Source organism: Mya arenaria, chromosome 1, assembly GCF_026914265.1.
Source record: "Mya arenaria isolate MELC-2E11 chromosome 1, ASM2691426v1".
NCBI classification, from domain to species: domain Eukaryota; kingdom Metazoa; phylum Mollusca; class Bivalvia; order Myida; family Myidae; genus Mya; species Mya arenaria.
In genome coordinates, this window is record NC_069122.1 from 17864813 (window position 1) to 17892750 (window position 27938).

Here is a 27938-nt window from a genome sequence, read left to right on the forward strand (position 1 = left end):
TGTATATATGTGCAACCACTGGTGGTGGCATTCGGGGAAATTTTAGGCCAAATCATTTTGTTCACATTTTGTTAAAAGGAACTTTTAGTCAAGAAAACAATTAGTGTAGAGAGTATTTAATAGTTCAATATTTTACAGGACTGTATACATCATATACAAACACAGAATTATTTTTTAAATATACAATTCAAATAATTATTCATCATAATATATCAAGCAATTATATTAGAGAGACGTGACAGACTACTGTCATCTAGATCTTTGTATACATGTATATTTTTACCTTTTTGAAAATATTTCTGATTTTTCAAACATAATTTATAAAGAGTTAAATTATTTATCTGGGCAGGTATTCATTTTACAACTTAAGTAATCCTTATAGTCATACATCATTGACTTCATTCACATTATTGGTCAGTTATACAAATCCGATTAGCTACATCGTTCTAAGATCTAATTAAGATCAATATTAAATACCAGCCCAGACCTATAATGATAAATTTATTAGTTCGAGAATAAATAAAATGGAAATATTTAAGCACAACAGAACTAAAAGCTAGATTAAAAACAATGATATGGTCGGATTTGGGTAAAAGGCTTTTCTTGGAAATACAAAAAGCCATACTCATTTGTATAATTACAATGTTTAATATGTTTATGGAAATAAGTTTATCAACCGTTGACTATATTGTCCGAGTACATAGTCCATTGTTAATAATATGATTATGACATGTTTTGTTGATTTAAAGCAGCATTCTCACTGATTGACCGTTTTGACAACTATTTTTTATATTTTGTCTTGGAATGAACCAATCTTTGCGTGAATATCACGACACCAGTAATATAAGACTGGTGACAAAATATTTTCAATATTTTTCAATATTTACCATCGAAATTTGAAATTTTGTTTGTGGTTTAAGGTAAATAAGCTTTTCTGCATTTAACATAATAAGAACTTGAGAAAGTGGTCCATCTGTGAGAGTCCAGTTTTAAATTTTGATAATTAAACTGAATGAAAATACAGTATATAATTAGATTTATAGTATAGTAGTTGGCATGGTGCTGGGCCGATTATTCAGAATTTCGTTAAATTTGACATCATTGTTAACCTCATCGTTGTTAACGTCATCGTTGTTAACTGCTCTGGAAGTTTCATCGAAACACTTTTGATCTGCAGTATTTCTAATAGGATTTGAGACAACTGTTTTTTGTTTTAAATACGTTTATGAGCACATTGTCTTATATTTCACATTTAAAGGTTTACAACAATCTCGTTGTTAACTTTATCAAATTTCTGAACAATCGGCAAATATTACTCATTTGCAATGAGTAATCTTCAAATACATCAAAGACACAATACAATGGTGATAATCAATACGCTTATTCTTTCGTGTGGCAGTCTTCAGCCTAAATGCTTATCAGTCAGTAATCAATACCGCATTATAACAGAAGTGCGGGAGATAACACATAACGTGTCGATAAGCCCTATGTGTCCTACTCGATGCCCGGAGTGATGCAATGATGTTTATTCTAGTAACAATCCAAGATACAGCCAAAGCAGCCACTTGGCTTATCATTGTATCAGCAGTGATTGTTCTTATTTCAAAGAGAATTGGCCGATTCCTGATCACCCTGATCTCCCCGAACAACTGATCTAAGAGTTGGCCTGCTGATGGTCATCGATTAACCTCCGATCCACTGACCAGCCCCGCTTTTGAGCAACACCTATTGTTACTGTAACACTCTATAAGCAAGATACACATCGACATTTGACCTTTGCTGTACATGTTCCGTCCATTACACCACTCAAACAATTGTTTTCTCATTGACGGTTACAGTGTATATGGTATTTCCACTGTTTGGCCAATTCATCCGGACGCCAAAACTGGCCACTTAGTGCCAATTCAATTGTACATATTTTGTTACCGTAGAGACATTCGGCGCTAATCTGCATCTATTATTATATTGACAATGGCATCCAAGTCAGAACGCCTTCATTCCACTTCCGGGGGGAGCATGAAATAATTAGCCAGTGGTTTACCGACTTTTGTGAATCTATGTACGATTCATTTGAACAATAGTTATTTGATGATGGTAAAATGAAAATTTTACATGACGATTTTGATGCTGTGTATATGTATACGCTTAATTTTCCAGACAAACTTTTCAAGACGTTTGCTCAAAATTACGATTCCTGTGCAGTCGGTATACACATTGGTTAAACTTCACATTCGTTGCAGATAATCCAAGTGTACATCATTGGTGCGGTTATTCCTCAGTCCTACATTTGCTGATGGTAAGACCATCCATCTCGCGGAATCCGTATCTGAAATTAAACAAAATATATGCATGAGGCAAGAACACTTTATGTCTTAAAATGTGTTTAAGGGATGAGTTCAATAACCATCTTAGATTTCACTTTATTCCTAAATTAGAATCGGATAATTTTGATTGGACAGTAAAAATAACTGGCAAATGGAGAGAACGGATTCAGTGAGGCATGTCTTAGGATAAAAATAAGCCTTGGGTCGTATTCAATGACTAATTTAGATTAAAATTAAATTTAAAATTAGATACTAAGTGTTTTGATTGGCCTGTATATTTAGCTGACCAATAGGCTGAATGGAATTACTGGGGCATGTCTAGTGATATTTATAAGGTCAATATTGTATACTTGCCAAAATTTATGTTGACTACGACCCAATATTCTTTTTTAATTGACACCATTTCAATAGTCCATAAGTCATAAAACATTGTTTCCTAGTTTGCTTCTACATTTATTAATAAATTTCGAAAAAAAACGCATGCGAAATGTCATTACAAACACTTCCAAATCAACCCTTAAAGTGACACACTTATTTAAATTTAATGCATACACATGAATAACAAACTTAAACATTGAATAGTAAACCTTTAACTACTTACTAAATAATGCATTTATGGAAAATAATAATTACTGATAACAGCTATTTAATAGCTGAAAACGCACAAATATTAAATGATTGGTGGATGCTAAAGATTTACTGTGATTTACCACCGTCTTTGTACCGTGTTTTCTGCAGCTTTCCTTCATATCAAACATTGTTTTGGATATTTATTCATCCTTTTTGGTATAATTTAACAATGGTATTAATTGTGGTAAACCTTATTTGGGAGTAAGAGTGCATCTTTAACTATTTGGTGGAAACAACAAGTATTAAGTGGCCCGGTTGCTTAGAACTCTGTGAACTTTACTGCTCTGCAAGTTAAATGGATACATGTGTCATCTGTTGTAATTCTAAGAAGAATTGGACCAGATTTTTCAGCATATTTCAGCACAGTCATCAAATATTTCACGTTTAGAAGTTAACAACGATATCGTTAACCAGGTTGTTAACTGTAATAATGTTCTTAACAATCAGCCCATTGCAACGACTGAAGATAAATGTGAAAAACAGTTAATGAACAAACGAAGTAATATTCTTTTATAAGTTTAAACTTTTTTGATTTTAAAATTGATTGTGAAATACGTTATTATAACATTATATAAATCATTTTTGTTGGCACGATCTTACTTGAGAGAGAGAGTGGTCTTGTGGCTTTTTGAGGTCTTTTTAGAGTTATCGCAGACTTCCACCAGTATCATTTTTTATATAAAACTCATATTAAGGGCTAATGCCAGCGCAGATTAAGATATCATTGAGAAATAGCAATAGAATAAACAAGTACGTTGAAATGAAATAGACCGGAACATGTTGTATTGTGGACTAAACAATTACCTTTAAATGAAATGGAACGAAACATATTGTAATATAGAATACACAATTTCGTTTAAATGAAATAGAACGAAAACGTAATTGAATGAAATAGAACGGAACACATTGTATAATAGAATACAGAACTACGTTTGAATGAAATAGAACGGAACAAATTTGAATTACAGAATACACAACTACGTTTGAATGAAATAGAACGGGACACATTGTATTATAGAATACACAACTACGTTTGAATGAAATAGAACGGGACACATTGTATTATAGAATACACAACTACGTTTGAATGAAATAGAACGGGACACATTGTATTATAGAATACACAACTACGTTTGAATGAAATAGAACGGGACACATTTTACACAACTACGTTTGAATGAAATAGAACGGGACAAATTGTATTATAGAATACACAACTACATTTGAATGAAATAGAACGGGACACATTGTATTATAGAATATACAACTACGTTTGAACGAAATAGAACAGGACGCAATGCATTATAGAATACACAACTACGTTTGAACGAAATAGAACGGGACGCATTGTATTATAGAATACACAACTACGTTTGAATGAAATAGAACGGAACACATTGTATTATAGAATACACAACTACGTTTGAACGAAATAGAACGGGACGCAATGCATTATAGAATACACAACTACGTTTGAACGAAATAGAACGGGACGCATTGTACACAACTACGTTTGAATGAAATAGAACGGAACAAATTGTATTATAGAATACACAACTACATTTGGATGAAATAGAACGGAACACATTGTATTATAAAATACACAACTACGTTTGAATGAAATAGAACGGGACACATTGTATTATAGAATACACAACTACGTTTGAATGAAATAGAACGGGACACATTGTATTATAGAATACACAACTACATTTGAATGAAATAGAACGGGACACATTTTACACAACTACGTTTGAATGAAATAGAACGGGACGCAATGTATTATAGAATACACAACTACGTTTGAATGAAATAGAACGGGACGCAATGTATTATAGAATACACAACTACATTTGAATGAAATAGAACGGGACGCATTGTATTATAGAATACACATCTACGTTTGAACGAAATAGAACGGAACGCATTGTATTATAGAATACACAACTACGTTTGAATGAAATAGAACGGAACGCATTGTATTATAGAATACACAACTACGTTTGAATGAAATAGAACGGGACACATTGTATTATAGAATACACAACTACGTTTGAATGAAATAGAACGGAACACATTGTATTATAGAATACACAGCTACGTTTGAATGAAATAGAACGGGACACATTGTATTATAGAATACGCAACTACGTTTGAATGAAATAGAACGGGACACATTGTATTATAGAATACACAACTACGTTTGAATGAAATAGAACGGGACACATTTTACACAACTACATTTGAATGAAATAGAACGGGACACATTGTATTATAGAATACACAACTACATTTGAATGAAATAGAACGGGACACATTGTATTATAGAATACACAACTACGTTTGAATGAAATAGAACGGGACACATTGTATTATAGAATACACAACTACGTTTGAATGAAATAGAACGGAACATATTGTATAATAGAATACACAACTACGCTTGAATGAAATAGAACGGAACACAATGTATTATAGAATACACAACTACGTTTGAATGAAATAGAACGGGACGCAATGTATTATAGAATACACAACTACATTTGAATGAAATAGAACGGGACGCATTGTATTATAGAATACACAACTACATTTGAATGAAATAGAACGGGACACATTGTATTATAGAATACACAACTACATTTGAATAAAATAGAACGGAACGCATTGTATTATAGAATACACAACTACCTTTGGATAAAATAGAACGGAACGCATTGTATTATAGAATACACAACTACGCTTGAATGAAATAGAACGGAACACAATGTATTATAGAATACACAACTACATTTGAATAAAATAGAACGGAACGCATTGTATTATAGAATACACAACTACATTTGAATAAAATAGAACGGGACGCATTGTATTATAGAATACACAACTACGCTTGAATTAAATAGAACGGAACACAATGTATTATAGAATACACAACTACATTTGAATAAAATAGAACGGAATAAACGACTCAATTTCAATGAAATAGAACGGAGCACATTGCATTATAGAATAAACAAGTACGTTTAAATGAAATAGGCCGGAACACATTGTGCTATTGAATAAACAAATACGATAAAATGAAATCGAATAAACAGCTACGTTTTACTTCAATCTAACTGAGGATAAAATGATAAAATGGAAAAATACGATTTAATAAAGTCGAACTGAAGGAATAAACAACAACGTTTTAATGAAATTGAACTGATCACATTGTTTGATAGAATAAGCAACTACGATTTGAATGAATTGGAATTGAGGGCATTGTATCATAGAATAAACAGCTACGATTCATTTGAAATCGAACTGAGCAAGTAAACAACTACGATTTGGTGAAATCGAACCTAACACATTGTATGATAGAATAAAAAAAACTATTACAAAATGAAATCGGACTTAGGATATTGTTTGATAACTACGATTTTAATGAAATCAAACTCAGAGTACATTGTAATTTGAATAGACAAACTACGATTTAATGAAATCGAACTCAGAGTACATTGAATTTTGAATTAGCAGCTACGATTTAATAAAATCGAACTCAGAGTACATTGTATTGTGAATTAGCAGCTACGATTTAATGAAATCGAACTCAGAGTACATTGTATTGTGAATTAGCAGCTACGATTTAATGAAATCGAACTCAGAGTACATTGTATTGTGAATTAGCAACTACGATTTAATGAAATCGAACTCAGAGTACATTGTATTGTGAATTAGCAACTACGATTTAATAAAATCGAACTCAGAGTACATTGAATTGTGAATTAGCAACTACGATTTAATAAAATCGAACTCAGAGTACATTGTATTGTGAATTAGCAACTACGATTTAATAAAATCGAACTCAGAGTACATTGTATTGTGAATTAGCAACTACGATTTAATAAAATCGAACTCAGAGTACATTGTATTGTGAATTAGCAACTACGATTTAATAAAATCGAACTCAGAGTACATTGTATTGTGAATTAGCAAAAACGATTCAATTAAAGCGAACTAAGGAAATTGCGTGATAAAAAAAAACTATACGTTTTAATGAAATCGAACTGAGCGTATTGTATGATAGAAAAAGCAACTACGATGTAATGAAATCGAAGCGCATTGTATGATCTTTTTGAGTAAAGCTTTCCGAAAGAGAAACGCCTCAACCTCTGTGCTGCATTAAGCACCTGTACTCCTCAAAAGAACGGTGATCTCGAAATTCATTGAAAGAAAATCCTTACAGAATAATAAAGTCTTTGAGATCGAAGGGGAAATAAAAATGTCCGGGCTTAATTGGCAATGGTTTGTTTACGATTCCCCTTACTGTTTATTTTCCCAATTAATTCTCGTGTTTTGAAAGCAGAGAGGAATGAAAACAGGCAGTCTTTGATGCTAGAGGGTAGGCCCTATCAAAGATTTGTCCGAGTGAAAATTAAGTCATGTATATGGGAAATAAATCACTAGTAGACCACGAAAATAAACTGGCAAGTGTGTTTGATGGCGAAGTAAAATAGTGTACAATGATATAGGGACCCCATGATGGACAAAGCAGTCTTCATTATACTGGCACAATATAGGATACACTTAGTAGATGCAAAACAAGGTCTTAGTATTTTAATAAATTATCATTTGTGTACATATAAAATCATAATAGCGACATTTTGGCGGTTTTAAACTGGGGAACTGGTGGCCACTAGTTATTAATTAAAACCCCAATTATAATAATTAATATTTTTTATCTGCATCGACCTCTATTCTGTCCCTTTAAGGGAAAATATATAATCAATAAGGAGTTATGCATGGTGCTCCATAAATGATGCACGTCCATCTATTAATTCAATTTAATAGTATGCCATGTACGTTTAAAATTCTTTAATGAATATATATTTCAGTGTGTGTATACCACGTGATAAATTGCGTCATAAATGCTACGTCGGAAGGCAACATTTTGCTTCGATTGAAGACTTAAAACAATGATAACTTTTCATTTTCTTTACTATTTTAAATGAAACATAGCGCAGTCTATGCAGGTAACGGAGCCCCACATTCGGTCTTTTACCAAATTTTGATTGAGAGTTTAGTTTCTTAACACTTCGACAAACCTTTTCACGATACGGCCGTCCGACGGAGCACTGTCAAAACATTGTTTTGGAAACAGGTTTGTCGAAGTGTTTGATGAAACTAATCACCGTATCAAACTCCGGTTATAAAACAAAGGTAGGGATCTTTAAGCTGCATAGACTGGCCTTTGTTTCATTTAAAATGGTGAAGTAAGCGAAAAATTATCTTTGATTTAAGTCTTTATTCTAAGTAAAATATTGCCTTCCGACGTAGCATATATGACGTAATTTATCACGTGGTATACACCCACTGTATTTGTAAACTAAGTATATGTTACACTAAAAGCTTTAATGCTGATGTGTAGAAAATATATGTTATATCTTGTTATGTTTTGTTTTATTCTGTTCTGTATAGACCATTTGAACTCACAGTCAGCTGATGGAGAGCAACTACTTTTTATATGCGTTTAATGATATAAAAATATATTTTGCAAGTTATGGAAATGCAAAAACCCATTGACTTTAAATTTTAGAGAAAGTTCTCAAGTCTCGATATGAAAGTTATGACAGCTTGTTGCTTCAACAAACATAATTAGGATGTCAAAGATGGTATTTTTAAGTAAGGCACTCTTTATACATGTATTTTAGTATTAGGCGGAGCTCATCATACGAGAGGCTGTTAGCTACCACTTAAATATTGCTTCACGTCTATACCATTTCACAAGGAACATTTGGAAGAAAATTGTGATAAGTACCCTAAACTGTGTAGTTATAAAATGGGGTACTTATGAATAATGTTACATGCATATATCTAATGGTTCCAACAAAACTAACACTTCTTTGAAGAAAAAGGTGCAAAGATATTAATAGTACTTAGCAACCAGTTGTCTTAATAAGTTACGGAGGTAATTAACACAAGCCTGGTAATAAATCTTAATATTTTTTATCTTAATAAATGAAAAACAAAGGAACACTTAAATCGAAATTTCGCAGCCGATGGTACAGTTTATGTTTTGCACTTATCAGATATAAAAAGGAACTGGAATCACGTGATCAGGTAAAACAGTCGCGAAAATTGGGTTCAAATAATAAATGTGTTTTTCTTTTGAGTTATGAGTCAATTTTATAAAACAAAATATATAACAGACGTATTAAGAAAGTGTGTTAGATGTTTGCTTTCCAAAATATTTCAAAATCAAGGGTAGACGTCGGAATAAACGAAAAAAACAGCATTGGCGGTGTAAACAATGGGCCTGAAAAAGAGCGGGAAAATGGAGTAAACATCGTCATTTTTATTAAAAAAATCTGCCTGCTTTTTATGTCATCTTTAATCACATATGGAGTTTTTTTTTATTAATTTAATGATATATTGTATTGTAGTGTTTATATTGGCGATGTACAAGTCTAACATAAAACATAAGCGATAAATATAAACAGTGGCATGTCTATTTAGTATGAAGTTTACACAAGAAAATTTTGACCACTAAAAAGTTAAAGTTATATGTATGTACTTACTCAAAATAAATGGCAATGAGACCAAGCCATTTATTTTTGTAAAATTTTACGAACTTAACAGCCTTGAATCATTTTGTTATCGTCATATAATGTTATTCATGAATCAAATACGTCAATATCAAGTTATTGTTTTTGCCAAAAAAAATGTTAACAAGCCCCAAGTGGTTTATGGAATTTTGTCAAAATTAGTTTCAGTTTATGGTTGATTATTTTTGCTACAGTAATAAAGTTATTGCTCCTATGATTTTAACATAAACTATAAACGAAACTGGTTTTTAAGGGTCCGCTAGCTTTTCTGGTAAATATATCTCCAGGCCCTTTGTTAATATAATTGGTGATTCATGATTTAAAGAGCTTAAAGTTTATGCCATAACTGCTTTAACATTCGCATTAGAGTCATTAATTACAATTCTAAGTACGAAGTACTGGAGAGTTTTAAAAGCGCCACCTGTCTGCTTAGTTACCCAGCAACGAGCACGCGGTGCTGAAAAAAAAACAGTTCGTAAATATCGCAAAGTATATAAACAAACACGAAGCAATGCAGTGAGCGGAAATGTGTGAAATTAAATACAAGTTTAAAAGTAAGCATTAAATGCGTCAAGTCATTGATTTTGGTTGCATTTTTCCCAGTGGCAGCTGCTGAATAATTTATGAATGAGAGCTTTCTAAGTGTTTTGACACAAACTGTCAGATGCTTTCTGGGGAGAGAGGCTCTTGATAGTTTTCTTGAGTTAAAGGCTGGGGATTTTGTCATGGGGCACCAAGATTACGATATTTTACATGCTGAGTTTTTTGGTTGCTTACTATTGTTATAGGGAGAGTTTGATATAAGTGTTTAGATTCATTGACAGGTGCGTCAGAATTTTTTTAATAAATGAAGATTTCTGAAATCGTAAATTGTCTGCTTTCTATTGGTTTCTGCTAAATTTGCTTACAAATGTTGAATATATTAGATCGAGAAATAGCGGGGCACGTAATCATAAAACATCTGAAGTAATTTCTTAATTTAAGTCAGTTACGTAAGTTAACTTATTATTAACACACTTATTATATGATATGATAACTAAATACCGTATCTTCATTGATTTCATTAAAAATTATGTTGTGTTACCAACACCCATACCTTTTACTTAAATTTAAAGATGCACTCTTACTCCCAAATAAGATATACCACAATTAAAACAATTGTTTTAATATATCAAAAAGGATGAATAAATGTCGAAAACTATGGTTCTTATGAAGGAAACTGAGTTTAATTTGAAAGAAAGGTGCAGAAAACACGGTATTTTTACCTTATAAAACGATAGCAGATCTGATTAATCTTAGTAGCACTCACCCATCATTTAATATTTTTGCGTTTTCAGCTTTCAAATACACGTTTACAATCGTGTTATCAGTAATTCATATTTTCCATAAATGCATTATTTAGTAAGTAGTTAAAGGTTTATCACTCAAGAATTATGTTTGTTATACATGCGTATGTAGTGGTTTTAAATAAGAGAGTCACTTTAATAAAGACATTTCTAGGAAATGTACCTAACTTAAAAAATGACTTAAAATGCTTTATGAAAACCGACTGGTCCGGATAGAGGGGAGCTTTGAATTGATAACAAAAGTTAATTGCTACGCTGTCAATGCTTCATTTTAGTGCTGTACATTATTTCCACCAGGCCCAAATTGATAGAACAAACATAACCTCACTCTTCGAGGATCAAAATAAGCTCTTTTTTTCGTTTTTATTTTGTATAATTTCTAACTTTTTTAGTATACATATACTAATTTATTTTAGTTCGATTGTGACGAAAGGTGAGCTTATAGAATCACTCTCGAATTCGTTACCTGGGCAGAAACCAGTATTGAGTGCTTTTTGGAAGGCCATGAAAAAGTACCCCAAGTGAGGATCGAACCCAGGACACTTTAACCACTAGACCACTCTCACCCCTTTAAAGAGTTTTAAGACTTTTAAATGAAGTAATTTTAATGATAATTATGATATACTACTTCTTGTTAAGTAAAATCCAGTATTATAATGACAATATATATGAAAGCAAATCATTTGTCTTAATGGAATAAGGTACTTAAATTTGCTATGCTTAAGATTTTTCTAAAAATTGGCGCCATTGCTTAACTAAAACCCGAACCTCCGTACTACCGTTCCACCATACCGTACACTTAGTCCTTTGAAGTTTTTTAATTAATTTAAGAATTGTTTTTAATGTTTAATGTTCTTGTATCTGCATAACTCTGTTGATAAATGCATGGTTTATTTGTATATCAATGTTAATAAAAACTGTTCATTTTTAAAGAAAGCATATACTGCAGTAAAAGGACACTTAAAGGCGTGTTTTAAAGTGAAAGGTACGGTGATACGGCGAGCCGGGGTTTACTAATATCCTTTCACCAGGGCAAATTCGACCGGTTTTAGTAACATCCGCTTACCAGGGCATATTCACCGGGATTTTTAAGTATCCTTTAAGCAGGGCATATTCACCGGATTTAAGTCCTATCCGTTCGCCACGGGATATTCACTAGATTTTATTAATATCCATTCACCAGTACATATTGACCGTGTTTTATTAATATCCTCTCACCAGGGCATATTCACTAGATTTTATTAATATCCTTTCACCAGGGCATATCCACCGGGTTTATTAATATCCTTTCACCAGGGCATATCCACTGGGTTTTATCAATATCCTTTCACCAGGGATCGGCGAAGGACAAAAATGTCGAATTTACGGGTTGAGATTTGAATAAGATTCCGTAGAAGTATTGAGGTATTGGCCAAACATCTCGTGTTAATCATCGTCTATTTCAGGGGCCATCATTAATTTAAGAGTTGCTACCCTAAAAATGTAAAACCAATATGCGTGGAATGGTTGGAATGAAACATATTGCGTTTAAAATATATAAATCTGGCTACCCCTTGTTAAAGCCTAATTACAAAATCCTCATCGGAAAATCTCTTAACGTATTTTAAATTACATCATATTAAACGTTTATCTTTTTTTCCACAGTCTTAAACGAAGTTTCAACATGAAATTTGTTTTCTGTCATTAGGGTTCAGAAATGAACCTCCATTAACCCAGCTTTGAAATTCATAATGTTTTCAAGTACATGCATCTATCAAAATAACGATACAAGAAACAGCCATTCAGCTCATTCCAGCGAAAACTGACATATTCTCATTTGTAATGAAAATGTTTCAAAGGAAATTAATATACGTGCTTCATAATGTATTTGAAAAATCCACTAAAGTTGTCCATACATATGACATAAATGCTTATACCAAATGCAAAAATAAATTGAAAAAAAAACTCCATCGGCAGCAAAATAAATCGGCAAATGTTTTTGACAGTGTGATTTGAGATTTTATTTTAAACATCAATAAAAACTACAGGGACAGCCTAAATTGCCAAGCAGTTAATCAAGGCCCTGTTAAAAGGCCTTAGGCGACTATGAATTTTCACATGTAAAGAGGAGAATTGTTACGATCAAGTACGTGATTCGTCTAAAACACATGTTTATGGTCCCTTTTGCAATAAGAAAGAACACGAACACATATTCAACGGTGAAACAGTCATCCAAGAAAAACAATGTTAATCAAGGCCTTGTTTAAAGGCATGTAGGCGACTATGAATTTTATTGTTACGATCATGTACGTGGTTCGTCTAGAAACACATGTATATGGTCCCATATTCAACGGTGAAACAGTCATCCAAGAAAAACAATGTTAATCAAGGCCTTGTTTAAAGGCATGTAGGCGACTATGAATTTTATTGTTACGATCATGTACGTGGTTCGTCAAGAAACACATGTATATGGTCCCATATTCAACGGTGAAACAGTCATCTAAGAAAAACAATGTCACAGCCGCCCGCATTAAAACATGAATGAAAATCTAGCAACTCAGTTTTATATTGGCCTATCAAACACTACACATGTATCACAATATCTTGTTACCGATTTTGACCGGCCATCTAAACAGAAATTGTCATATATGTCATACCTCAGTCCTAAAACACAATAAGTACAGATGCCGTTTTCAATATCGTACTTATCCTTGACCTTATATACGCCTCAATGATTCCATTCAGTTATTTTTACAGTCCAATCAAAACACTTGAATTTTAATCTTAAATATAGTGAAATCAAGAGTGATATTTGAATACAGCCCCTGACCTAACGGTCTAACGACCAACCAAAAAACAGTCAAGATAAGACAAGGCAAGACAATTCAAGACCATGCAGAGAATAGAAACCATAACCAATAGTCAGAGTTGTAAGACCATTCTAGATGCCATTCATTATAGGTCTCGTGGCATTTTGGAAATAATTACTCTTTTGGCGAAAATCCCATCAACAGGCTTCAAACTTCTATTTAAGTCACACTTGGGGGTGAGACGGGGTCAGGCCATAGTGCAGCCATTAAAGAGCGCGGGTAGACCTTTATTTACTCAACAACAACCACAGCAGCATCAACAAAAACAATAGCAACAACACCATCAACATTCGGTTTAGGGGTACTGTTAACTCATATCAATGTGAATAAATCTCACAATGACGTTTGAAATTCGAGTGACATTATTGATTTTCCATACCCATTCAATGCTATTTCCGGCTCGAGCGTTTCGGAACGTTTCTGTTTTCGTCGTTAACATTACTATTTATTCAACACCCCTGCTATTTTTGTGAGCGTTACGCTACATTAAAATGTAGTTTAAGGGGAAAGACCCGGTTGACTGCTCCGTTGAGCAAAAAACTGTCTAATAAAATATTCGGTGTCCATTTCATTGACAAAACGGTTACTTAGTCTGTTTTAGTCATACATATATCGAATTACCATTTCTTAATTAACAAAAAGCGTGGAACAACCATGTATTTGCCCCCCTCCCCCCCCCCCCCGAGGACACGTGACTTTAAGGACGCTTTCGATAGAGTCGTATTAAAACATCGTTTAAAAAAGTGAAGGTTGGCTGTCGTCCGTATTTAACTGCTAAACAAAAACCTCATGCCTCCTAAACCCTCCTAAGCCACGAAACATTATGTTTTCCTTGGTCAGAGGTTTGAAATTAAAGTTTTGAAGGCCCTTTGGCGTGTTCATCCCAGAATCTCAATTTCATCCCAGAATTACCACATTAATCCAGTATCCCGCGGTCCCTTTAAACTAAGCAGCGGATAGGTATTTACATGTAAAACAGTGCATCGAATATAATAAAACAAAAAGCCCCGACCTTGAGTCCTTAATATGAACCACTCAACCAGTTCGTTTCATGTTCGATGTAGCGTACGAAAATGCACGTGGACATGAGAGCGGATAATTAAATGAGCACGTGTCCCTTCTTAACGCGTGGTCATTAAAGCACGAGCATTTTGTAAGGTTATAATGTAAGCTAATTAAATGGCGATTCCCGGCTACTTTCTTTGGTCTTTGATCTAAAGTTTTGACTTGATGCCCCCCATTTCATGCATACGTTAGTACAAGTGGCTGGAAATTCGTCGTCGTGTGGTCCATAGTGCGTTTTGTCAAGCTAGAGTAACGCCCTTACAAGACTGGGTTCTAAGAAACAAAACAATTTTGTTTTTTATAAAGGAAAAGTGAACGAATAAAAAGAACTTGTCTACTGTAATTTTTATGCACCGTTTCGAACTATTGTCCAAACAATACTCTAGTAAAAGCGGTCATATGTGTTAGTATTGACGAGAAAGTTTATTTACATCATAAAACAAAGCATTTCATGAAAAAAAAATATCAGTGGGCCAATTGATCAGAACTATGTTAAAGTTAACAACGGGATAACGAGATAATTGTTAACCTTTAAACGTGAACTATTTTATTATCTTCTCATAAATTATATGTTAATAAAACAGTTCAGCTGAAACAGTTGTTTCAAATCTTGTGAGAACTGTTGCAAAACAAATGTGTATCCATTAAACGTTCTGCACAGATTTAAAAATTAACAAAGACGACGTTAACAACGTTGTTAACTTTAACAAAGTTACGAACAATCGAGCCAATGTATATCTAAATCGCCATGAACGAATTGCGGTGACGTTAAAATGCGTTCTTAATTTATAGGAATCATGTTTCACGAAAGTGCAAATCAATCATACAAGTTGCCCTCACAGCGTTTGATAAATGTCTTTGATATTTTATGCAAATATATATTTCTACTACTTCGTAGCATTATCCGCCTGTTCATCAGAAAATTTCTATGGGAAATCTTTAAATTAGCTTGATTTTATTTTGTATATCGCTTTATCAATCTCGCGCCGATACAAGTTTTCCCTTCAAATCGTTGTTTCTCATGCGATCTTAACCATGATGGTCGAATTGTTCCGAACGCGATGATTGGCAGGTCAAACCACATGGGCCAGCTGTTGTTCGGATATGTTCGCGTACTTTTAAGAGTACGACACTAAGGACAATTCGAAGAAAACGTTCATCTCTTTTCAAGTTTATTAAAAAGTCAGCAATTATCTTGCATTAATTTCCATAAAAACATGATTGCTGGACATATATCTTTATTTTAAACACCGTTTTGATTGAAAACAAAGTATTGTGTTTTACGATTGACCAGTCGCCATAGCAATAATTGACTTTTCAAGATAATTTGGCGGAGGATTTCCTGTCAATATATTTAATGATTCAACCAATTTGCTTTTTTTGGTAAAAAAAAAATGATTGATTGAATGAATGGTTGAATGATTGAAAATTGATTGATCGTTTGGTTGATTGATTGATTGATTGATTGGTTGATTGATTGATTGATTGATTGATTGACGCCCGGCGATAGGTAAATCGCAATAAAGCACCGTCTATATAATTGAAAAGAAACGTCTAAATGGCGTCTTAAAATGTAAAATAAAATTACACAGTGACGGATGTTAGAATATTTATTTTAGATTGTATGTGCACGTCAAAACTATAGTCTGCAGCTATCGGTCAGCAACATATGCCGATATATTATTGTCCAAGTAATAGCAATAATAACCAATGCTGTTGGAAGTAATGAGTAGACATGATTGGCACTTTAATGAAACAAATTCCTGAACCATTGACATGTTGATGAGTTTTTCAGGATCATTTGTTCGATGAAATCAGTACTGAAAATATCATGATGCTTCACAAACATTGCTGTATCAGAAAGGTAGAGTCGCTGCCACTGGCACCGGATTTTCAATCAATTTTCTTTTTCAAAATATGCTGTTTGAACTTCGTTAGTAGATATAATTATACATACAGTGCAAAGTGCATATTATGAAAAAAAAAACAATTATGATTTTACATTTTTGGTATTGTATTTTTTAGTTTGGAAAGATTTTTTTGGATTTTTTAAAGACAAGGATTGAGTTTGAAAATGGCAGTGGTCGCTACTTACTTAACACATTGCTTTTGATAAATTTAAATTGTAAAATTACAATATTCATACACTATAGTATATTATATTGGTTGTATATTGCGTTCTCTAGAATATGTCTTTGTGTATGTATGATATTTGTATGTACAGACTCGAACTCGTTTAGCTCGAATTCCTTATTGGCTTGAACTGGATGTAAAAGAATTTTCCGAGGCTCGAAGTATTTTTGCCGGTCGGTAGGAGTTCGAGCCAATGGGGTTCAACTGTATTTATTTATAATGTGTTCAACATTGTTATATGTTAACAGTATTATTGGCCAAAGCCAATGTGCCGATTTGCCAATAAACTGAACTAAACTCGTCATCGGTGGCAGTTTCAGACAAAAAGTGAGCTACCTTGGCGACCGAGATACGCCCGCTATGTTTTCTGTAGATCGCCAAACTTGAACTATAAAATTCAAAATATCCACTACTGAATAAATGGATGGTTTTGTTTCTTTCTAAGTTTTAGCGCAAATGTTATCTTTATGCATGTCCACACGTGATACATACAATGCATTGTACATATATACCAATCCTAATGATGCGGTTAGAAAACTGACCATTGTTTCCAGTGGGCCCCATAGAGTGACCAGCATGCGTAGGCTGGTCAATAATGACCAGGAGTGACTGTTTCATTATGGGCACGGCTGTTAAATTAACGTGCATTCCACGTAATTAGTGACTAATTGGTAATAATGGACTGACTTGGGAAGCAGGAATAATGGCGATGGTTATTAATTCTGTAATCGACTTATTACTGCGTTCTGGCACTAGTATAAACTTAGGCTATACCGGCAGTGTAGCAATGTTTATGGTAGGCTCTGGTCTTCATAATAAGGACAAGAGCACCTCGAATTGAACGCCAACGATCCACTGTGGTTGCTGTTTGTTAGTTCCCAACACAATAGTTACTGAAGCCAGATCTAAATTATTAGTTGTACGACATGCGCGCATTGTCTTTGACCGTGAACATGAGGATCAAGTTCCATTATTTTGTATTACGCCGACGAATTAGTCGACAACGCCGGTGGCACCAATCCTATCTCAATACCCAGACACTTTTCTTCATTAAACATACACTTGAAAATTGAAATGCCATACTTTTACATTAGCCTGATATGAGGCTACGAACAGAAAGTCGCAATAAAGGGACTGAAAACCATATGAAACAACTGCAAGAAAATTTTTAAAACTTACATAAAACTGATATCGTTGTTAAAACGCATTGAATCTAAATATCTGTGTATGACATCGTTTAGGACAAGCGTATGTTTCGAAGTTTTCGAGTATTTTTTTCCGTTTCGAAAATATACTATAAATATGTACCATTACTTGACTTTTACATGCTAAATATACACACTATAAAACTGGGAAGCCTTTATTCGCTATTTTTAAACGGGTAAACTCAGCTGAGACAGCGACAAAATATTATGTATAAAGTATTATGTACATTTCCTGATGTATCATCGGCCTTATACTGGCTTGTATTGACAGATGTAGTCTTATTTTGGAGAAATACTGTATCTGCCGATTTTGAAACCATCATGTGTCTTGTCCCTTGAAGCTGATGTTGCAGCTTCCTTTCTTAATTGTTTCCCTTGTTATATTTTCAGGATGATGGCAATTTTCCGTACTTATTCAAACTATTTTAGTACCGGAAACATACTACTATTGCTATGAGAATAGAATGAGATATGCTCGTTTTTCTCAGTTTGGTATCGGTTATATATAGTTCAAGGTATACAAACCAAAACAAATACTCCATTCAAAGGGAGCAACAGCGACATCACGGTCAAATACACTTCAAAGATTATTTCGCATACACCAAAAACTAAAACAGGGAGCTCTAAGTGGCATGTTTGATGCGATGAACTATTGATATAATTTGTGTACGCCATTAAGTGTGTACGCTATTTGCTGCAATGATACATGTATATTTACACTCAACACAATTAAAGACGGATCACCTATTCAACTGTTGAGCTATAAATTTAGAACAACTGACTTCTGGCAAAAGTCTATAGGGAAGGCTGCCAACAAAAATAGCGAGACAAACATAAGGTCATCAGAGTGCATGATTGTACCTTAGGTTATAAGTGAACGTTTTGATTTAATCTTCACACGAAATACTCACAAAGAGACAGGAGATATTGTAATATTGGGCTTATAAGTGGGGAAGAGGCGAGCCATGAATCGTCTGTTCCAAGCCCAAGTTTAGGCAATAGGAGAATACGGAACACTTCTAAAAGTATATGATTGTTTAACATTACAGTCGAAACCCGTTGGCTCGAACTCGCTTGACTCGAATTCCTCGTTGGCTCGAACTGAATGTTAAGAGGACCGATTTCCTTACACTGTAAGCCTTCCCGCTTGGCTCGATATTTTCGAGGCTCGAGGTATATTCGCTGGTCCCTAAAAGTTCGAGCAAACGAGGTTCGACTGTAAATATAGTGTTTGACATATACAGTCGAACTCCGTTGAATTGAACTCGCTTGAATTCCTCATTGGCTTGGACTAGATGTAAAGGACCGAAATCTTTATACTGAATGTAAGACTTCCCGCTTGGCTCGATATTTTCGAGGCTCAAACATTAGTTTGTTGAATATATTAAACCTCCGTCCTAAAGTGCAGGCCTCGACTTATGTTTCTTTCTTTGTCAAAGCATGGTTACTGGAAATTTTGTTTTGACTTTAAACTCATAAGAGTTGATTCTTTTTTTTTAGCTTTAAGTGTTAATAAACATGAGTTTATATCGTTTTCTTGCACTAAAGCACTTAGAAATTGCCGAACACTCAAGCTGTCATTCTTATTCCTTCTTACAAATACTGCTATTTAATGCCATTAGTTCGCGAAGCGTTTTCAAGTTCAAAACTTAATTGCCAACAGATGTTAACAGTTAAAAGTTCTTCAATTTTTACTGCCACTATAATATTTATATATTTTGGAAGAGGTTTAAAAGTATATGTGCTAGAATCAACAGCTTTCTCTGCAATTAGCTGTCAATTTTAATAGACCATAATAGTGGTTTTCAAACGCATAACGTCTCGAATTATTTTTTTTTTGGCATAAATGATTATTCGAGCTAGCTTTTTGCGCCATTATGACAGAGTGTTATAATTTATTTCTTTATTTCCAAAGCCAGTTTAAATATACGCTGAAGTTTCGTTTTAAGTGTATGAATTAATTACGAAGAATATACGAGTGCTTTTTTCCAAAAAAAATATGTTGACACTGTACATAAAGCATTTAATCGACGTCATTATTACATTTTTTACATATCACAGGAATCGTCAGATTTTTTTTCTTATTGTGCAAAATTTCATTTCGGAAGATTTTGCTAGATGTACTTAAATTACAACCAACACAGCGCTACCCTATGACGTCATATACGTTGTTTTTATACGTTCAAAATTACCATAACTCAGCTTATAAATTTATATTGTTATTTACATTGCTTTAAGAAATGTTTTTAACTACTGAATATTTTGTCTATGTTTCTTGCAATTTCTTTAAAGGAATGCCTTTATAAATATTCTCACCACATATAATGTGAAAACATCTTAAGAGGTTATAAAGAAACTCCATATATTTTAAATGGTCCTCGTTAACGGCAGACACGGCGTCATAGTCCCAAATTAAATCAAACTGAAATGGATTTTTTTTTAAATTTTCAGTTGGCTTTCCCAGTCCGGTTATTCAGATCGCTACAGCATGCAAAGAATCTACATTTTCTTGTTGCTATAAAAAGGATCAACATTATGAGTCAGGTCATGGCGGGTCCGTAGTCTAGTCGTATCACACTTGACTATCATTCCAGGGGTAGCAGATTCGATTCCCCGTCGCACCACTAAAAAATACTAATCGTCTTCCGGGAGGGACGTTAAATGGGGGCCCCGTGTGACAGTACTATACACTTTGCACGTTAAAGAACCAGGGTAGCTCTAACCAGGGTTACATTCTGTCTGTGCACTATGCTCCAAAAGGCCTAAAATGACTAACACTCTTAACGGAGCACTCGCCGAATGGGTAAGACCCGAGTGCGAGTATAAAGAAGCTTACACACACACCAGTCGGGTCATTTTTTATCGTGTATTGTATTTCAGTCGATTATCGGCATACGCCAACCATTATATAAGCCAGAGTTATTGGCCTTGCTGTGCGTTTGTGTCACGGCTCTGGCAACATATATACCAAGTTTCATTTCAATATCTTGAATGGTGATTATGCTTAGCCTTGATTAGAGCTATCGCACATCGGCGACAACGACGCCACTGACGCCGACGCTTAACGTCACAAAGAATACGGCAATAACTAGATTGTTTTGTTTTTTTCTGTTAAAAACAGGCGAACTGAACTTAAAACTGTATTTAAACCTTAACTTTCGAAAGCCAGCTAGTATATGTAGGTAACATACATGTTTGTATGACGTTAATCAACATTGAAAGAAAAATCCGTGTCCGGATTATCAAATTATTTAGCGTTAACAAAAACGTTATAATTAGAAACTCTAAATTATTAGCGAACTAACCAAAATGGCGCCGCTGTGCTCCGAATGGCTAATTAGCCAATTATACATCTTTCTCGTCAGAGAAACGCAAAATATTCTGGTCTACGCAAAAGTAAAAGAGATTTTCATTTATCAATCATATTGCAATATTAGATTAACCATTGGTGTCTTACGTTTTTTACGGCCATTGACATTGCAATGCAAAGACTTAAGTGATGAAACGTTTGGTTCAAAGCGAGTTTCTATGGGAAAATTACGAGAACTCTAACATTGTTTTGTTTAATGCGCGTGTAAGTGCTTGAACCAAGAAGGTTGCATACGAAATACTTTCATGCGACGTATTTATTTTGTGTAAATATATATATTAACAATCTGTAAGTTGTTTAGTGTTCTACATTATGTTTTGTAAACATCCCACTAAGTAGGCCAGCCTTAGTTGCTACTGCGTCATCCTGATTAAAATTAATAACGACTGACTGCTGATTAACTGAAATGAATGCACGTGAGGAATACAGCCTTCTCATTGGACAAAATAAAATGTTGACCACTAAGTCATTCTATACTGGTTCAACGAAGCAACAAAAGCCGCAAAGTTCTTATACTAGTGAATCAACAATCATGAGTATAGCCTTATCACTCAAAGTCATGAAAAAGTTCTTAGTGGTCAACATTATATTTCGTTCAGTGAGAAGGCAGCATATAATTACATTTATTTTAGTAAACCAGCAGTCAGCCGTTATTGATTTTAATCAGGTGAAGCGGTAGATATTGACAGTGGATGGCCAAGTGAGTGGGTAGATGACACAATATCATGTAGACCATTAGAAATGATTGTTAGTATGAACTTTCACAAAATAAAAACGTCAATCTTTTAAACTATTACTAAATGCTTCAAAGAACATTAATAATTTATTTTCCAATTTTAAACTGTAACTATTTCAGGAATTTTGAACAAGGTATATCAATCTAAGAGTTTCATTACGAAATTTAATTTTATATTGTATTTCATTTCGTTAATTGCCAATATCGGAACGATCCCTGGGGTTTTATTTTGCCACTTTGAGCTGGGTCTAAAACCACTGTCGCCATTCAAAACCCTTTAAACACTTCGCTCGGCTTCGGAGTTCTCAGAAAGAATCGGTTGATCGTCTTGGGAAAATTTTCTTTTAATCTACTTAATCAGCCTTAAGTCAGTCAAGTAACAAGATCTGACGGATCAGATTTTCGAGTTCCTGCGATTCTTCTAGACTTCCCGTGGGGGTGTCCGCCATGTTTTTCGCGAAATCTCGTTGAATTTCGTTAAATCACGCGGCGCGCACCCACGCTTTTTGCAGATCGCGTTATAATGGAATATACGGTATTATTATGTAATCTCGCGATTAAGATGGTAATCTTCCAACGACAAATTTGCAACCTTGATATGGATCGGAATTGTCTCCGGTAGAAAGGAAGGGCTTATCAGTCATTATAGGGCGAAAACCGGGCTTATCAGTAATTATACGGGAAAACCAGGCGCGTTTAGCACCTATTTGCAGATTCGTGTTTTTATCATTTGGATTAATTGACATCTGCAAGTTTCTTTGACGAACCGTAAAGCGTTCTTAAACAACATTCTATGTTATTAGAGAAGTGATAAAATAATTTAAGAAATGATTTTATCTTACTGTAGGATTGTCAAATTATATGTCTATCTAGGGATTGATTTAACATTTAGATTAATTTCACCTCTGCAAATTCCTCTTTTATGGCTTTGATGGAATGTGAAACGTCCTAGTACAAACTATGAAATAATATACATGTATATCATCACTTAGAGATGATTTTCTCTTAATGATTTTAATATCGATTGCAAAACTTGACGCTTCACCGTTGCTAATAATTCAGTAACGCTTTTAATCTCTTAATAAAGAATTAATATATCGACCATTACGGATTGAAAAAAATGATGCTTCAATATTGCTAACTTCATATAATGTTAGATTTGTATGTGAATGCTCAAATGGTTCAGTCCTTGTATTCAATATTGGTCTTAATTGGATCTAAGAACGATGTAGCTAATCGGATTATGTGTTTTTAATAACTGACCTATAGAGTGAATTAAGTCCATGATGTATGACCTAAAGAATAACTTCAGTTGAATATTGAATACAACCCCAGGCCTTGTATTCAATACTGGTCTTAATTGGATCAAGAAACGATGTAGCTAATCGGAGTATGTGTTTTTAATAACTGACCAATAGAGTGAATGAAGTCCATGATGTATGACCTAAAGAATAACTTCAGTTGAATATTGAATACAACCCCAGGCCTTGTATTCAATACTGGTCTTAATTGGATCAAGAAACGATGTAGCTAATCGGATTATTTGTTATTTATATCTGACCTTTACAGTAAATGAAGTCATTGATGTATGACCGTAAGATTGACTTAACCTGATATTTTAAATGCCATCCAGCCCCACCACAGCTCCTCAAATGACAATATGTATAACAGATCAAGGCATCTAATAGACTAAGGATTGAAAATATGTAGGAATACTAATTCATAATATTTGTTTGTATATCGTTAGCATTTAAAGCCAGAAGAAAATGGTTGTACTTAATAAAATAAAAATAATATAATATAATAATAATTATGAGAGATAATGTATACATTGTCAACTCAGTGCAAGAACTTAACATCTGCTTCTATTTTCATATGTAGTTATTGATTTATTGCACTAGGGTGAAGACCTGTTACATTATAATTATTACAAAAATAGATGCGTTATGATACATAAACTTTCTTTCTAAATGACATGTTTTTGATTCATTTTATTCACTTCCTTTTCTGCTTCTAATTCATTGTATTATATATAGCCATTTTTAGTTGTTTACCTGATGTGAACATTGTTATAGTATATATGGTCTGGCTTCTGTTTCCTGGGTCAAGCTTGAACTTTGCATTTATAATTAAAATTGAAAAAAAATATTAGAAAACTGTTAAAAATGAAATTGAATTCATATCTATTGTGTGCCTTTAAAGCGAATTGCTTTGCAGTATATTGTGTGACGTTTTACTTAAACAGACGAATAACTTAAAATTAATATTTCTGAATGAAGCATAAATATACACTTAACTTTTAAATCTATCATTCATAATCCTTCAAAGAAATGATATGAATATTTTGTAATGTATATACTGAACAACCAAGACTGAACAACCAAGTTTTGGGGATATAACTTTAACATGTGTATATATACTGCAGTGAATAATCTTCTGTAATGAGGAAATTATGATATAAAATTGAATTGACTTGAATTGTTTTGAATTGGATCGGACCCTATCCAAATCATTCTTTTGATTACAAAATGAATTTCAAACATTCTTCTTATGTCAATTCTTAATTCCAAAATTCGTATTTTCTTCAAATTTGTTGAACATATATAGATTGGTCAAAGAGATATTTAGAAAAAAAAACAGAATCCGGTTTCTTTAGCATACATATATTGAAAATATATGCATGTATAGGTGACGTAATCATGTGGTTTCTTTTAATATTGACTTAGGAGTTATACGACGGCATGTTGCAATAATTATGTCGACGTATCTTAAGAATAAGTGAAGTCAGTATATTTTTTGCGACATGTCATATTAAAACTCAAAGGACGAGATAACACAAGTCGACTTATTTCATATCGACTTGCGAGTTGTAACATAATATGTCGAAATAAATATGTCGGCGTATATTGTTAATAACTAATAATAAGTGAACATGTCGATATGAGTATTGCGACATGTCGACATAAAACTATTAAACATCAGTATGTGATAACACCATCTGTATATACGACATATAAAAATAAACTTTAATTTGTATACTAAGCTATCAATATATAATATATATTTCTGTTACCAGTCAACGTAAATTAAAAGAAATCGTTAAAGATGCACTCTTACTCCCAGATAAGATTTACCACAATTAATACTAGTGTTGTAATTTTCCAAAAAGGATGTAAACATGTCGAAAACAATGGTTCTTAGGAAGGATAGCGAGTTTAATTGAAGAGAAATGAGCATAAAACATGGTATTTCCACCTTATGAGACTATAGTAGACCACAATAAATATTTAAGCATTTAATAATCATTTTATATTTTGGGGATTAATATTTTCCATATAAAATGCATTATTTAGTAAGTAGTTAAAAGTTTATCATTCAAAATTTATGTTTGCTATACATGTGTGTGTATTGATTTTGAATAAGAGTGTCACTTTAGCTTAGTCGAAAGTGATAAAGCTACCTCTTTCGTTTAAATTAACACTATTACAAGTAGAATGTTGTTGTTGTTTTTAATTTGATTTAATAAAAAAGAGTCAAATACAAATTGTACAACGATTGTACAATTTATTTAATTCCACGTTGATTATAATATTCATCTTTGTAAACAATATATTAATATGATTGCATTTAATATGAAATCGGTTAGTTATACATATAATGTATCACTAGTACGTTTTCGCTACATATCGTTATTCTCACTCATACACGGTAATAGAATATGTTTGTAAGATCTCCTTATCTCGGCGGGAAATCGTGATAACAACATCAGATAAGAAAAAGAGAACAAGTTATCACAATAAAGAGTCGTGTGAATTTTAACTGAGGTCAAGTTCATTTTATATCAATATATTTTTCACATGTTTTACTAGCTATCGGAATGGCAAGTTTTTGTTAGTTTTTGTTCATACGCATTTATCAAATTGAACGTGGTTCGGGCCAGGCGCAGGTGGGCGACCACTTTAATTTGAAAAATACGTATTTATTAACATTTACCAGCTTAGTATTAGAAATTATATCTTGTCTTCTGGTCAGCCTCTGTTTTAATCAACAAAACCCCTGATTAAAATCAATAATAATTGGGTAATATGATTTCGAATGCCGAATGTCGTACCATCTATTTGCTTATTCATACTGATAAGCCTTCAGGCAGTTTTGAAGTGGTTGGGATTATATTTTGTCTAATGGCCCTGCCTCTGTTTAAAACTACCGATTCATCTGATTAAGATCTAAAAATAAACGTAAGGCGGATTTGAAAATGTCTACAATCCCATTGGACAAAATATAGTTTCGAACACTTTGTCAGGAAATAAATACTATACTAAGAAATAAACTGAACATAAAATAATTTATTACATTATCATTTATTCAAAACAATAGAAACATTGTGGTAAAGAAGTAACAGAAATGATTCATTTTATAAAATAAAGTAATTGTTTTGATAAAGAAATGAACATAATTATTACAGAACAGAGAATGAAAGTCAGTCACAAACAATCATATCAACAATATGTCATGAGCTACAACACTTACCGAATGTATAAAATAAATAAAGTTGATGACGTCATCATATTTCTAGAAAATGACGTCAGTGCGACGGAAGTGACCAGGCACCTTCCATTCTCCAAACAGAGAAAGCGTAACTAAGTCTCTCGTGCGCCACGTAGTTACAACTCGACATTTTTGAGTCCGACTCGATGTCATCATTTCTTAACACTTGGTACAAGAAGTCAATATAACGTGTCGCAAGCTTCAGAGTCTGTATTTTGCTTAGTTTGTCTGAAGGAAGCGTCGGAATAATAGTCCTGAGCTGCGTGAACGCGTCGTTTAACGACTGTGTACGTTGACGTTCCCTGACGTTAGCCATGCAACGTTGATTCTGCATGTCCTCCATGGATTGGGGACCTTTTCGGCGTTTTCTGCTTCCGTCGGAACTTTCGGAATTCGTCGGAGATGACACGTTTTCAAGACTATCACTTCGTCGTGCGTTCATTTTACGTTTCTTAGATTGTGAACGTCCTTTGATAGATGAAGTGTCACTTTCATCGCTCAGACTGTAGTCCTGATTTTCTTGCTTGATTGAAAAGTCCAACTGTTGCTGTGTGAATGCTAAATGCTGCTGCAACTGTTGGTGACTCGTATGGTGCTCCATCATTTCGGAAACTGCAAGAAACTGCTCCTTAGTAAAGGTCTGCATGGGAGAACTGTTGTTTTGGAGAGGAGATATTTCTGGGCTCTTTTTCTCAGCCATTAATTGATGGTCAGGAATCATAATTCCCACTAATCCACGAGTGTCCGTTCCCCTTTAATCTCCGGCTTGTTTCAAATGTCTGTTTCAAATTCTGAATATGTTATGTTCCAACTAGCCCTTCTCATGCCCTTGTTTCAAATTCTGTATCTGTTCTTTTATAACTGCTATTAATTAACATGTATGTCCAAATTTGTGTTCAAACGTACGGTAAATCGTTTAATACGTCTTCACGTTTGAATACACAACCTTGAAGCAGTCTTGGTGTGTTACTTATTATCACCAATTATCGTCAGCACACTACTTATTTCACCTTTCGTTGATTTATCAGTTTAAATATAAAACACAAGTTCCAGCCAAATGTAACTAATTTTAGACCCACGTGTTCTAAATAATCTCCAGCTTTTAGAACCTCAAACGAGTGAATACTCTTGCTACACGATTTTGA

At 33.6% G+C, this 27938-nt stretch overlaps 1 protein-coding gene across 1 annotated transcript; it reads right to left on the reverse strand.

The window, feature by feature from the left end:
* Positions 1-27938, reverse strand: LOC128243558 (twist-related protein-like). Its single transcript, XM_052961438.1, has 2 exons — positions 26776-27938; positions 1-2326 (listed from the first exon to the last, which is right to left on the reverse strand). Exon 1 carries the CDS (start codon positions 27512-27514, stop codon positions 26831-26833), a length of 684 nt encoding a protein of 227 aa, XP_052817398.1. The 5' UTR covers positions 27515-27938; the 3' UTR covers positions 1-2326; positions 26776-26830.